This window comes from Berghia stephanieae, chromosome 4 (assembly GCF_034508935.2).
Source record: "Berghia stephanieae isolate SIO BIC M18660-M18661 chromosome 4, UCSD_Bste_1.3, whole genome shotgun sequence".
NCBI classification, from domain to species: Eukaryota; Metazoa; Mollusca; class Gastropoda; order Nudibranchia; family Aeolidiidae; genus Berghia; species Berghia stephanieae.
Window position 1 is genome coordinate 47536692 of NC_088363.1, and position 16033 is coordinate 47552724.

The 16033-nt window shown below is 34.8% G+C and overlaps 1 protein-coding gene across 4 annotated transcripts in view; it reads left to right on the forward strand.

The window, feature by feature from the left end:
- Positions 1-438: 438 nt before the first annotated feature.
- The window catches only part of LOC144970718 (F-box/WD repeat-containing protein 7-like), a 28235-nt gene continuing 12640 nt past the window's right edge, over positions 439-16033 (forward strand). The window contains exons 1-5 of one of the 4 annotated variants that reach the window (XM_078910645.1): positions 439-669; positions 3099-3250; positions 5629-5777; positions 6764-7601; positions 14003-14118. In XM_078910645.1, the coding sequence (XP_078766771.1) occupies positions 3146-3250; positions 5629-5777; positions 6764-7601; positions 14003-14118 (1208 nt within the window). In that variant the 5' untranslated portion in view covers positions 439-669; positions 3099-3145. The remainder of the gene's footprint in view (positions 670-3098; positions 3251-5628; positions 5778-6763; positions 7602-14002; positions 14119-16033) is intronic. The other 3 variants (XM_078910648.1, XM_078910647.1, XM_078910646.1) reach the window with 3 other exon arrangements.

Sequence of the window (16033 nt, forward strand, 5' to 3'; positions counted from 1 at the left end):
TTATGTTACTTTTTCTTTGTGTGTCATGATTGGAATCTTGATGAGAGAATGTTTTTAAGGGAAAATCTACTACTATGTATTTTTATGCACTATGTGTTAAAACCTATGTCGGTCAAAGGTTTCTATTAGCCTGACTACATTATATATGAAACATTTTTTAAATGCCGACAATAAATAAATATTGAATTGAAATTGAATTGAACGTAACTTTCTCTCAAGGCCTCACGGGGATCAAACTCACCTTTTTAGGTCCAAAGTAAATACCATCCCGCTATGCCACGCCTCTCTCTCTCTCTCTCTCTCTCTCTCTCTCTCTCTCTCTCTCTCTCTCTGATTTAAAAAAAATATAATAAATTGTTTCCTCTTATATTTTTGTCTGTTGCGATGGTGAAACTTTTTTAGAATCTCGGATATTCCCGTTAGCTTTCGGCTTTGTTCGCCACATCAAAGATAATATAACCCGAAGCACTCAAGGAGGGGAAGATAGTGGGGAAAATGGCCGATGTTTAGGCACACATAATAAATTTACAGTGTTTATTTTCTTCTGAGCCTCCTTGAAGAACTCTTATATTGTTCATTGTGAGTAGATTAAAGTGATTTGAAACCACAGGGAAGAGAATACGACTCCCAAGACAGAAAGACCCGTGTGAGTTGTCTGAGATCAAACAGGTGCTTTGAGACCCATGGTTCTTTTACTTTTGTTGCCTCTGTATTCTATTTTTTCTCCTTTCGTGCGAATAGAGTGGTATGTCTACTCACTCTATCTAATAATTTAACTTCTTGTTAAATTTATATCAACTTGTTTGGTAGAGACTTGTTTTGATTTGGATCAGATTATTTCTGCTCTGTCCAGGGAAATTATTCGTTAACGGGAACAGAGAGTAGAGAGATTGATGATCATGATGACTGATGATCAGTCAGTCAGTGATGGAAAACGTCATACTGAATAGAGTTTTATTATTTAGTTTGATTTTCATCTGAAATCTCAAACAGTTTATAATCTGAAGGATTGAAGTCTATGAGGCGATTCGTATATTTAAAAAAAAAACAACTTCTGCCACCAGTCAGTGATTTGTTGTGTGTGAATGAGAAAGTAAGTCATGAGACTCATCGGTCATCATCGTCATGAGGGTGACGATCATGATGAAGGGATTGTTTTTTCAGTTTCAGATCTATGTTTTGATTTTATCTAGCTTTAGATCAGGTTATAAGCTGCAAAAACATTTTGAATTTGACCCCTCCCCCGGACACACACACACACCAAACGCACTCACAAAACAGCAGAAGAGTGTGATTGTGATTTGGAACTTGACCACATGCGCACCAGGGTTTTCAGCTCATGTGTTTAAGATGACTTTACTTCCGAAAGCTCCTACATCCCCAGTATTCTTGTTTTAGTAGGGAGTTTGGGAGAGGGAAAACTTTTTTTTATAATATTCCAGTACTAGTAGTAGTAGGGGGTTCGTGAGGGGGGAGACTTAAAAAAAAAAAAGTTCCCCCCTCCCAAACCCCCTTACCAGAACATTATAAAAAACAAGAATACTGGGGATGTAGGAGCTTTAGGAAGGCCTCCCCTGAAAAAAATTAGAACATTCTCCTTTCAAAATCAAAATGCCTTAGCCTTCGTGAGAAAATTATTTGAAGAAGACTTGAACTGAGGAAATTGGGTGAAGTGACAAGAATTTAAAGCACACTCAGTGTGGAACTGAAAATTCTCCAATATTATATCCGAGTAGTAGTAAGTAGATATGGAATGCATAAGCATAATTGAGTCCTAAATCAACAAATGGATTGAAGTCGTCATTAATTTTATTTTTAACTGAAGCAAGTCATCTTGTCCCTCCATTGTAAAGCACGCTTGTTCTTGTAACAGATGGTTGGAATTTTACTATCTATCATTATAATCTGACATACCATTTTTCTAATAATGACAATGATGCAATATGGGATTCAATAATGACTCTGGTTTCGAGACCAAGTCATTGAAATAAATTTACATTTGTTCTAATGGTGAAAACTGTAACATTTATCAGGTTTGACGGTTAGAGTAATATTGAACCCTGGTTGTAGAGTGTTCTTTAGGATTGTGAAAATTTCTTATTCTCAGACACCTGTCTGGCAATAACCAAAAACCTAGCCGTTTCGTTATTGAATTGGCAGACACATTTATCAAGTTGGCAGAAAGATTTTATGAAAAATACCAAACTAGGCGTGAAAAAATACCAAATATTCTGAAAAAAAATGCCAGTGGTTATTTGTGTCCCAAATCAGTTATGTTATATCAAGTAATATTTGAGACAAGATGAAAGTGCGCAAATGTCAATCCAGCTTTAGAAAAAAACATACAAATGGATCAATGAAATATAACTTTTTGTCACTTTGAACTGAAAACGTCAAACTGGCAATTTGCCTTTTTTTTCAACCTGAAAGAAACTTGTTAATCATCAAATCTGTTCATAGTCCACCAACCATTAACATTTTCACTACGTGTTAACTTTATTGATCATCTTTTGTTTCTATAATTTGTTAATTCTTACCACAACGTTGGGAATGTTGATGTGGCCGGGAATTTGTTTATTTCGCGGACGAATCCCTACGCCTAGGTGTTGTTCGCACCAAAACTGACCACACCTGTTTTTTTCCTGTCTTCTTCAATTTATTATCACACCTCCACAAAACTAGATCCAACATATTATTTGAATCAGAGATGAAAATAACTATAACAAGGAAGCAAAGATGGTGGAAAATTATCTAGCATTATATATTTTGCTCTAGATTTATTTGTTCTGTTATGTTTTTTTTTCTCAAATATTTATTACTATAATAATAATAATAATAATAATAATAATAATAATAATAATAATAATAATAATAATAATAATAATAATAATAATTATTATTATTATTATTATTATTAATATTATATAAATTATTATTATTATTGTTATTATCATTATCATTATTATCATCATCATCATCAACTATTTGTTTATGTCATACTCATGTTTAGCTAGCACTGTTTGATTCTTGGCAAGATACCACTGATTGCATTTCTTTAACTCTTTATTTGTTTATTTAATTTCTTTTTTTTTTTTCAGCAGATTTTGTCAATTCCTGTTGAGGGATGCAGAACTGTTGAGATTTAATGGCTGTGTGGAAAATTGACATAAATACAGCGACAGTTTCTGATCTAGAGAACCTTGCAGGAGTTGGACACCACCGAGCTGAGGCTATTGTCAAGCATAGAAGGGTATTTCACTTTTTATCTGTTCAAGTTCATTTTAAGAAAAGAGTTTGGACTTATCCAAAGTTGTTATTTAAGGGTTCCTTTTTTTTTTTCCAATATTAATATTAATATATTTTGCCATTCATTTCAATTGAAACACTCTATACTATGCATTCTTCATCAAAGTCTTGTTGACAACTTGAAATTTTAGAATTAGAATGCCATGATGAGCTATATTTTCTGATTTGACAAACCTTAAAACACTTCTTCTCCCCTCCCCCACTCCCCTGCCCCCTTTCAACGATACAAAAAATAGGAAACAAACTAGAATTACCAGTAAAGTCTTAAATTTCTTGATACATAGAATATGAGTTACTCTATATCGTACCCCAATTCTGAATTGGGTTGAAAATGAAGAATCACTGTCAGTTCATGTTCAACTGTTAAGAAGGCTGGATGCGTCTAGATTTTTCTAATTAATTTATGCAAATAATTAGTGGGTTTCTTTTCTTATTCTGATTGGATTTTTAAATATTATTTGATTGTTATATAGTACAGTGATGCCAAAACTCCTGTTTCACCGGAAAATACTCCGGTCTGGAGCAAAAATTTCCGGGTTCCGGGCAACTTCCGTCAAATTCCAGTGAGGTCAATTTGTTCCAAGGATACCCAACCACCACATCATCATCACTACCACTACTACTACAACCACCACCACCACATCGTCATCAGTACCACAACTACTACTACAACCATCATCACTACCACTACTACTGCAACCACCACCACCACATCATCATCACTGCAACTACCACTATTACTACAACCACCACTACATCAACATCACTACCACTACTACTACAACCACCACCACCACATGATCACCACCACTACTACAACAACCACCACCACCACATCATCATTACCACTACTACTACAAACACCACCACCAAATCATTATCACAACCAGTAAAACTACTACAACCACCACCACATCATCACTACCACTACTACTACATCCACCACCACATCATCATTACCACTACTACTACTACAACCACCACCACCACATTATCATCACTACCACGACTACTACTACAACCACCACTATCACATCATCATCACTACCATTTGTACTACAACCACCATCACCACCACATCAACACTACCACCACTACTACAACCACCACCACATCATTATCATCACTACCACAACTACTACAACTACTATACCACCACCACATCATCATCGCTACAACTACTACTTCAACCACCACCATATCATCATCACTACCACTACTACTACAACAACAACCACTATCACATCTTCATCATCACTACTACTATTACTACATTTGAAATAAAGAAACTTTGGGATTGTACTTGGCAATGTGTTTATATATCATAATTATAATTCTAATCAGTTATCTATTTAGAACTATACAATATGTAAATACAATACCAAATACCATTCCAATTCCTTTTTCTTGTGTGCGGAAATTCCTCTTTCGGCATTGAAATTCCTACGAGTGGTGTCTAAAACTCCTGTGAGCCTGGGTGGGGATCCTGACCTCCCATAGTGGGCAGGGAGGTACATGCTGTGTCTTCTATCCCCCCAACCCGTTTTCCAACTGTTTCCTGTCGTTGTCTTGGAATGAGATTACTTGGTTTTGTCCTGGCCCTGGCCGGAGTTCCTTGGCTGGGAGGGAAACAGTCGAATGTATAGTTATTGTTTTGGGAGATGATATTTTTTTCCTTGTAAATCATCTCTCTGTTATGGATTGTATTATGTTTAGTTTACATATTATATTATATTATGATTTGTAACCATTTGAGTGTATTCCTCTTATTCGGGACCTGTGCTTGTGTCTGTGTGAGTCTTTTAGGTGATCTCAAACTAAGTACTTTGACGGTGTGCTCTTGGAATCTACATCTGTTCCCTATTTGAACCAATTCCCCTTTGTCTCACCTTTTCTTTTGTGCTTTAATTGTAATTCTAGAACTTTTTACTATCCCATTTTCTTCCTTTTACTGGCGCTGATATGACCTTAATGTGTTGCAAGCGCCATAAAACCCTTAATAAAAAAGAAATAATAAAAAAAAAAAAAACTCCTGTGAGCCAAGTTAAAAGTTGGCGTCTCTGTATAGTATATAGTTTAGATCATCAAGATAATATATATGTGATTACTCTTTTCATTTCTTATTATCATGGATAAGTGTTTGCTCCACACGCTTTTCTGGATAAATAGACAGAGTCATAAATGAGTTGTAGTTGTAACAATTTGATTGTGATTCAGAATTATTTTTTGTTTTATAAATATACCCGAAAAATTATAAATTTTACCCTAAAAGTTTGGTTCTGGAAACATATTAAATGATTTTTAAAATATAATATTTTTCAGGAGAGTGGTGGATTTCAGAGTGTGGCAGGCCTCAAGCAGGTGCCTGGGATTAGTCCCACAATCATAGATCAAAATAGAGGTCGTCTAATATGTAAACACCTTCATCACCACAGGCAGCTTGGTACTGCCAAGGCTAAAGCAGCAAAGAGGTTGGTCATTAGAATAGAGTCCACTACACATTATCATAGAGGGAAAGATTGTTTACCAAAACATTGTGCATTAAGTGCAACAAGCCAACTAGTAGTCCTTCAGAGGCGGGTGGTTGGATGGGAGCATCACCCTTGAATCATATACCTATGATGTTCTCATGGGTGTACGATCCGATAGTGATGTCGTTTCTTCTTCTTTTTACTAGCCTATCCTGCTTCTTTGGTTTGTGATTGTATTTTTGACAGGGGATATTTTTTTTTCTGTAAATCTTCTGCCTGTTTGTTCTTGGTTATTTATAATTTAGCTTATGATATCTTTAGGTTATGATTTTGATTTACATTTGTACTATTTTTGTTAGATTGCTTGTTTTTTTGTTTCAGCGGTCTCTCATATAACCTCAATTGTGTTGGAAGAGACCTAAAGCAACAAACAAACAAAAGTCCTTCAGAGCCAATTGCCACATGGAGCTGAGTTTATTCCTGTTTCTGTAGCGTGAAACAGGCAATAGCAATTGCTTGCTACCCTTTGGATAGGAATCTAGTCTATCTCAAAGTACTTTCTGTCAGATCTAACAGACCCAGCTAACCAATCACGGCTCGGGGGGGGGGGGGGGGGGGGGGGAGAAAAAAACCCAACTCGGCTGCACCTGGGATCGATCTCGGTCCCTTTGCGTGTGAATTGAATGCTCTACGAGCTGAGTTATCGGGACCCCCAACAAGCCAATTGTAAGCTAACAATTATTTCAGAGTAAATTAGTAGTAGTAGAAATTATTTTTAAAAAATTGCATTGTTGATGGCCAGCCTGTAATTGTATAAGTAGGATTTGTTGTAAATTTCAAAACAACGTTGGAACTCGTATAATTTGGGAAGTGATGGTGAGATTTTAAAGGATGGTTTTATTTTTCAATTTTTTTTTATGGCTTGAGTAGAATGTTCTACGTCAAAGGAACTGTATCAATTTGACTATTTTTCAATTATTCCACAGCTCCACCCCGATAGGCCAGAGACCAACTACACGACAACAATGTCAGCAACAGGAACTAGTCAGTCCTTTGTCAGTCACTGGTGCCAGTGGTTGTGGCAGTGGTGGTGGGGGACCATCCTGCAGTGGGGTATTGGATGACAGCTCACCATCACACTTTACACGTTCTCAAAGTGCAGCTCTTCGTCTTGTTCAGGGACCAGTCCATTCTTCAGATACTCCACCAGCAGAAATTCCTACTTCTCTTCATGTAGCAGTGACCAGGAATGCTAGCTTGTTGCGGTTATCACAAAACATTCATCGAGGTCAGGAAGAAAATGAGGATAATAATAGTAATAATCATGAAAATGACGGGTTTGGTAATAATAATAATAGGAATGATATCGATGATAGTGAAAACAATAGAGATATTGGAATAGGTGATTCCAACAACCCCAATGAATTGAACTGTGTGAATAATAGCGGTGATAACAATTTCCATAATGGTTTGAATAATAATAATAATGAAGTTGGTGTGCAGGAAGATGAAAGTATTTCTGATGAAAACGATGAGAGTGTTGATGATGAGGAAAGTGTCCTTAGTCAGCATGCAGAGAGTTTGGAGGAGGAGGAGGATGAGGAAGATGATGGTGAAGATTACGACTATAGTGACAACAATGTGGAAAATGAATTCAGAGAGAGGCTAGGCTCTTTGGAGGAATTTGCAGAGAATGAAGATGACGAAGAAGATGAATACTCCAGATATTCACTGGATAATACCTACAGATCTACAAGGTCATCTAGCCTCAGTTTTTCTAACAAAGAGTCATCCAGTGGAGATTGTTCTACCTCTAGTCAACTGGTAAGTGTGTTTTAAAAAAATATCAATTCACTTTGCTTTCTTTTCTCTCATCTTTTTTATGCTTGGGTATGGGTTGGGGAGGTGAATCCTTGCTGTCCTTTTCTATCTGAGATGGCTGAATTGATAAGGCAGTGCACTTACACTTTCACTCAAGCTTCATAGTCAAAGAATAGAATCATACTTTTGGATTGAGGAATGTATCGTCTGAGATTTATATATATGTTTGACTGTTTCATTGGTCATTGTATAAAATGTCTCCCCAATAAATAGCCCACCCCTATTTGTGCTAGAGTCAATTGTTATGCCTCTTTTGATCTTAGACATCAGTTTTTGTTTTAATTTTTTTTTTGGATGAGATCTCTTTGGTAGATGTGTGCAGATGTATTATTTAACAGCTCATTGCAATGGCTTGTAGTTATTAAAAGATAGGAGTGTTATGGTCTGGAATCTGGAGTGATGTGCAATACGTTAAAATCTGTATAAATTAAGTGTATGATAACTGACTGTCATTCTAGATAAAATTTTAGGGTTTTAATAGACCAGTGATGGTAATCTTCCGTGGATGGATTCGCAGAATTCTTTGATTTTAATATTTTTTCAGTAATTTTCCGCTGTGTCAATTACTTTCCACTAAGAGTTGGTTTTGCAGAAAAATCACCATTATAATTATATCTTGTGTCATATTTTGACAACAGTGCTCAGTTAAATGTATTTTTGTGACACTCCCATATTCGTGACGTCAGGCCAGACAGTCTGGTGCCCATGTCAGAAGTGCGTGACACAAGACCAATTTCTTGGATGAGAAAATTAAATGATCGGAAATGGGTGTAGATTACTCTTTAGCAAAAGCATGATAGTACATTTGACGCTTGTATAGTTATGCTTTTTTTGTTGTTTTTTTTTTTTTTTGTTTTGTCAAAAGAATTCATTATAAATGCGTCTCGTACTTAAAAAGTCAATTCATAAAGAATTCTTGCAGAATGGCCTCTTCCCCCCCCCCCCCTCTCTCTCTCATCTCTCTCTGTCTCTCTCTCTCTCTCTCTTTCTCTCTCTCTTTCTCTCTCTCTGTCTCTCTCTCTCTCTCTCTCTCTCTCTCTCTCTCTCTCTCTCTCTCTCTCTCTATATATATATATATATATATATATATATATATATATAACTCAGCCCTGGATGGGGTTCCTGACCTTCCATAGTAGGCGGGAGGCACTTACTATGTTTTCAGTCCCCCTATATATGTTTTCCAATTTGCTTCTGTCTTTGTCTTGGAATGAGATTCCTAGTTTTGTCCTGGCTCTGGCTGGAGTCCTTGGCTGGGAAGGAAACAGTCAAGAATATAGTTATTGTTTTGGGAGATGATAATTTTTTCCTTGTAAATTGTCTCTCTCTTAGTTTATATTTGTTGTTTTGAATTGATGTAAGTATTTGAGTGTATACCTCTTAATGGAATCCTGTGCTTGTGTCTGGATGAGACTTTTAGTGTGATCTTAAACTAAGTACATTGATAGTGTGCTATTGGAATCTACACCTGTTCCCTATTTGTACCATTACCCTTTGTCTTACTTATTCTTGTGTGCTTTAATTGTAATTCTAGAACTTTTTACTATTCCATTACCTTTCCTTTTACTGATATATAGCCTAAAATGTGTTGCAAGAGCGTAAAACCCTTTAAAACCAAAGACATAACTCTCAGCCACCCTTCTATCTTCATGATTGGTTTATTAATCATCTGGTTGTAATAGAGGCATGATATCATACATGCCAAATCTTACGAATTTTTCGTAATTTTACGAATTTTAGACAAATTTCATGGCCAAATACTAGATAAATTTTATGGAAAATTACGAATTTTTATTTCTTAGTAATACTTAATAATAATAAATAATATTAATAATGATAATAATAATGATAAGAAGAACTACTACTACTACTACTACTACTACTACTACTACTACTACTACTACTACTATAATTTTCTTTGACAAATTACTAAAAATTGACATAAAAATTACTAAATTTGAAGTTTTCAATTTGGCATGTCTGTGATATATTTTATTGCAGTAAGTTAGGGTGATCAACTTAAGAAATAATTGTTCATAGGCTTATTTTCAATTTACTCTTTTTCATCTTTGCTGGAGGGAAATGTGTTTTATAATGTATTAAACATTCATGTGTCTTTTTCTTATTGATAAGCTGCATAACCACAAGGTTGCAGTAACCTAGAAACTAGTTGGGTTTGTAATTTATGAACAAATAGCTTCCTGGCCTTTTGACCAAAAGTTTGAAATCATAATCTCTTGATATAGTAGGTGACCTTGTAAGACTTAAAAATTGTAAAGTGGAAAGGAAAATTCCTTAAATATTTATAAAAAAGTAAAGATGTGTCAAATGATCTGAATAGATGTGTACTAGAAGTAGTATGTAGTGAAAATTTTGCTGCCTGAAGCTCGAAGAAAATGGACAACAATTAATAGGAAATGGAATAGAAGCTTCAATTTAATCAACGAAGAGAGATAATTCTATGATTTGCGATTAGAAGCAGACAAGAAAAATTGAATGATTCAAATTTAGGAATGTAGATTCCAAGTGCACATTATTACTATAAGTGAACTTAGCTTGAGAAGATACTCTTATTTCATCACCAGCACATTATCTCACAAAGAGGAATACACTCTGAAATGCTTTAGATTGATATAAAAATGGTTTGTTATTTGGATTAAAAAAAAAAAATTCTTTTGGACTGGGATAAAGTATTTAACTGTCAGGTACCCAGTTTATACCTGAGTGTAGTGAGAGAATGTGAGTAAAGAGCCTTTTCCAAGGACTCAACTATGCACTGCTCAAAGTGCAACTCGAACCCTGGACCTCCTGATCTGAGGCGAGTGTCATATCTCTATATTAGACCACATGACCTCATGTATATATATATATACCTTGCAACTGGCAATGTTGTTGATGGATTATACATAACAGTTGATGAACCTCTTATTTTGCAGGTGGTTGGATGGGAGCATCACCCTTGAATCATATACCTATGATGTTCGCATGGGTGTACGATCCGATAGTGATGTTGTTTCTTCTTCTCTTTACTAGCCTATCCTGCTTCTTTGGTTTGTGATTGTATTTTTGACAGGGGATATTTTTTTTCCTGTAAATCCTCTGCCTGTTTGTTCTTGGTTATTTATAATTTAGCTTATGATATCTTTAGGTTATGATTTTGATTGACATTTGTACTATTTTTGTTAGATTGCTTGTTTTTTTGTTTCAGCGGTCTCTCATATAACCTCAATTGTGTTGGAAGAGACCTAAAGCAACAAACAAACAAAAACCTCTTATTTTATTAGAAGGAAATAAAAATGCAGCTCTAGTATGGAGCAGCATTAAAATTACAGTTCATGGGGTTGGATTTGTAATCATAGCTGATTCATGATGATGATGATGATAATAATAATATTAATAATATATATGTTTAGGATGATAGTAATAATGATACGGATAATAATAAAAATAAAGATTAATATAATTAATATTGATAATAATAAGAGTAAATTCCTTTCAGCATGTTGGAACATTTTTCTTTATTAATGGTAACAATGGAAACAAAGCACTGGGTTGTCGTGCCTATTTACTGTCAATGCGTTGAAAATATAAATGGAATGAGGACCAAACCCATTGATACCATGAGAAAATAACAATTGGCTATTATATATATACACTGGATGATTCATGACACTTGTGGTTTCGTACATATAATATGAACCCATTAACACATAAACACACACACACACACACACACACACACACACACACACACACAAGAGGGAAAATTCTCCAGCTGGTACCACACTCTTGTTCACATAGTGACAAAGATATTACCACTCATTACTGCTAAGTGTTGTAAGGGACAACTTTGTTTTTTAAAATATATTCACGATATAATACTATTATCATCTCATGAATTGGTAATCGTATTTTTTTAAAATCTATTCATAACGGCAATGTAATGATGTCATAGATGGAGCTGATCCAATAATGATAGGAGAGATGATCCAATAAATAGTGTATGTGTTTCAATTCATAAACAAAAATGAATATAAAACAGCTTCAAAAAAAGAACAAAATACAAACACGGAACATTTCAGGCTCAAAAGCCTTATTCAGCCAACAACAAAAACAATGAAGACATAAATACATTACTAAATTCCAGATAGACAGAGATATTTTGCAGTAATGTATTTATGATGTCTTTATTGTTTTTTGTTGTTGACTGAAGAAGGGTTTTGAGCCTGAAACGTTCTGTGTTTGGTATTTTGTTCTTTTTTTTGAAGCTGTTATATTCATTTTTTGTTTATTTCTTTTTACAGTTCACAGTTCAAGCAGCCTAATATCACTTTGACCTATGTTTCAATTCAATGTTTGTCTGTCAGTTCTGTCAGCAAAAACTATTGTAGCCAACACATTCATGCATGTGTGTATCTTTAATGTGTTGTGTTGGAGAAAATTTAATACAAAGGTGAAAACTGATAGCTTCTGGCAAATAAAAAAACCTAAAAAGAAATGTCTATCATATATATTACCAATTATATTACAATTATATCTTGTCATAAGCTGGCTTAGTATTACAAATAGATTGAAGATCACATGAATTCTTTTTGCATAACCAATACGATGTAACCTTTAGAAACAGAAAATGTAGACCTTCAGAGCCATTGGGCCCATGGAGCCGGAGTTTATCCTGGTTTCTATAGCGTAGAACAGACAATAGCAGTTGCTTGCTATCCTTTGGACGCTAGTTCATCGCAAAGTACTTTCTGCCAAATCTAGCAAGACAGCTGCCCATTCGCTGGGTGGACAGAGGGGTCAGAAAAAATCTTGACTGCTCCCAGAATCGATTTTTGTCCTTTTACATGTGAAGCGAATGATATCAAACCTTTAGAAATAAAATGAAAAAAATTTTTTTTTAAGTCCCAAGCTTATGGGGTAAATAAGTTTGCATAAATATTTGTTGAACAAATGAATTCTCTTGTTAATATTTAAGCAGTATAGTAAGTTTAAGAAGGGAGGAGGAGGTAATTTCCTTGTCATCGTCCATGCCTATGATTTGTAGTACTTTAATAAACTTGAGTTTCAGCTTTTTTATAGTAACATAGCTCAATGTCCACTAAATGTGCTCAAAGGAAATTATAGGAGGGGTCCTAAGCCAACAGTAACATTAGACAATTAGACATGTAGATCGAGCCATGATGCCTTTAGGGTGCTATTTACAATTAGTTTGTTTTTTTTGTTTGTTTTTTTCTGAGATAATTCTGTAGCTGCCCAGATTCTCATTTTACAGCTTAGTAATGTGGAAGAATGGAGTAAAGAGCCTTTTTCAAGGATTTGTGTGTTCAAGCTGCCGCAGTGTCAAACCACATATAATATAGAGCATTGTGGGGCATTTTGCCATCATTAATAAAAAAAAAAATTGAAGGAAATATTAAGATCCATAGGTTTTGAGATTCTAGAAATGATGAAAATATAAAAAATTATGGAAAGTGAGTTTTAAAAGAAATCTTGTTCTCTTTTTCTTTCTTTCCTTTTTTCTTCTTTGTATCAGTGATGATAATCTTCTGCAGAATTCCGGGATTTTGAAACTAAGATCTAAGATTTTCCACTGTTTTTGCAGTGTCAAGGAAAAATCACCACCATGTCTCTCTGTCTCTCTCTCTCTCTCTCTCTCTCTCTCTCTCTCTCTCTCTCTCTCTCTCTCTCTCTCTCTCTCGCCCATATTTCTGTCTCATTCACCCTTTTATCCTAATGTTGTGTCTTTAGAAGTCATCTGGTCATAGAAAGCTATTACTATTACAATAATCAAGGATCGACTTAGAAAGCAGTTATTCAAAGGTTTATGTTAAATTTACTGGTTAAGCTTTATTAGTAGATGGACTATGTTTTGTAAGTTATTCAAGATTAATGATTAATTTATAAACTGCATGGCCATTTGGTTGCAGTAACAACAATAAAAACCAAAACAAAGGCTTTCTGCCGTTTTGATAAAAAATTTATGATTATCTCTTAATGTAGTGAGTGGTGTGATTAATATTATAAGCCTTTAAAATTATTTTTAGGAAAAGGACGTCATGATATATTTTTTACAAAAGAAGTGTATTATAGCCTCTGTTACTTAACTATGATATATGTCATTTTTGCATTTTGGTTTGAGTTTGCCCAATGGACCGATACATTTTTGACAAACTGCCATTATCATCGCTGTTGTACGTAAGCTTGAATCTTTCTTTCTTTGTATGTGTACTTGGAAAAGATGCCTAACAAAAATTTGATAATGCATAACCAACCAGTTATGATGATGTACTAATTCAATGTTAATTTCGTAATATTAATGTATTGAATAATTTCATTTGCAGCATTTGAAACGCAAATCATCCAATAGTAACAACAATAGATCGGAAAGCAGCAGAGATGAGGATTTCTCAGATCAGGATACATCCCCTGGCAAGAAGATTAAAATCAATGCTAGCAGGTAAACTACAAGAGTAGACTGAAAAGTCTTGATGCATCTCGTGTATTTTTAAAACTGTAATAGAAATGAAATTGACAAATGTATAAAAAAAAGCTCAGTTTATGTCATTTGAAATTTCAGTATTGTCACCCTTCCCATCCACACAGAACCGTTAACGATGTACCAGTCATTGCATTGCGTCGAAGAGGAATTAATATGATAAACTTTGACATCATCGGGTCACCTCCGCCTGCATCTTGCCGTCACTGCCAAAATTTGCCCCCTTGAGATGTTTCTTAAGCCTTATAAAAAGGGAAAAATCACTTTGAGATATATCAGAACTGTAAGGGGTGTGTTCTACGACTTCAAGAAAACTTCCTTTTTCAATATGATCATGCATTTGTGTGGACATACCTGTCTGCAACCCAGGATTTCTCGGAACAATCTATCCATCTCTTCCCTATGAAATTCCAAGCCTATGTGAAATGTCAGATTGTTTTGTCCAGTGATTAGCTCGATTAAGTTAAATTTCTTTGGTTGATTTGTTGTGGGTGATACACTTTGTGGACGACTACTGCAATCCTGCTCATTAATGTTGGTGGACGGAGCATCAGTTCCAGTGAAGCATATAATATGAATGTTTACGGGTGCACAATGTATATTGTATAATTTTTTTGGTGTGCTTTCTCCACTGACATGTAGGGGTTCTTTCAAATAAGATAAATTGAAATCAAGAAATCGCAGCTAAACAAAAATTGGTGACCTAATAGAAGAATAAATTACACATATTTTGATGTATAGTTTATACTGGTGAGTTTGATATAATCCGAGATATTCAATAGGCATCAAGACTTTTCACGAAAGCCAAGGATTTATTTATTGACAGAAATATATCTTAACCTAACTTGAGGTTTACATCTTAACTCTTTAAGATTCAACCCGACAAAAACCGACACTGGCATAATATTCATGGGCGGGGTAGTCAAGACTGGCCTCAGTAAGTAAAATCCAATCGTTGTGAAGGAAATGACAGGCCCTGTCACTGCCGCAGGGTGTTTTCAGCTTTGATTTTTATAAATTTGCCGACAGAAAAGAAAATACGTTTCAGAAATTGCGATTTAAATCCTATTTTATTTGCGGGTGAAAATCATTGACATTGCACTTTGTTTGGTAAAAATCGGTAAAAAATTACGACTTTGGTGATGAAAAATGACTTTGAAGACAATTATTGTAAACTTTTAAAAATAGTATGAATAATTTATAACTCCCTTATTTGTGGGTCGATTTTGTCATTCGAGGTATCAATTTTATTGGAATAAAGAGATAGGAACTTCAGAGTTATTTTTTCTGATGCGAAATTATTACTTTGTAATTTTAGCACCAAGAAAAATAGTCGGTAAATAAATTTGTTACACCTCTTTGATAGACCGCCAGGGTCCGTTCGTGTAGAATTGTGAATCAAGCGTCTCAAAGTCTTCGACCAATCACAGGCTATCTATCCAGCTGGCCGAAACAAAGACGCTTCTCCCCGTCGATGTATTACGCTATTGTTATGCAAGGAATATAACACCTTATTGAGTAGGCCTAAAAGCTAACATCTAAAAGTAAAAAATATAATTCTGAGGAATTTGAAAGTCACATTGCTGAAATCAGCTTGAAAAAATAAGTACATTGGTCTTTGTTTCATAAAAATCGGTTGAAAACCAACTGTTTTACGAATAAATTTGATTTTAAAAATTGCTTTAGTTTATTTTAGCTTTTTTTAGCAACTTTTTTATTTATCGGCCGATTTTCTTGATTTTTATATCATTCTTTATATCTCAAAGAGACGAGATCAGTGATATACTTTGTTTGTTTCAAATGTAACTAGAACATAATTTGGCTTTTTTACCTATCGACCATGCCTGGATAATTTATTCAACAACGTGGCGATGTG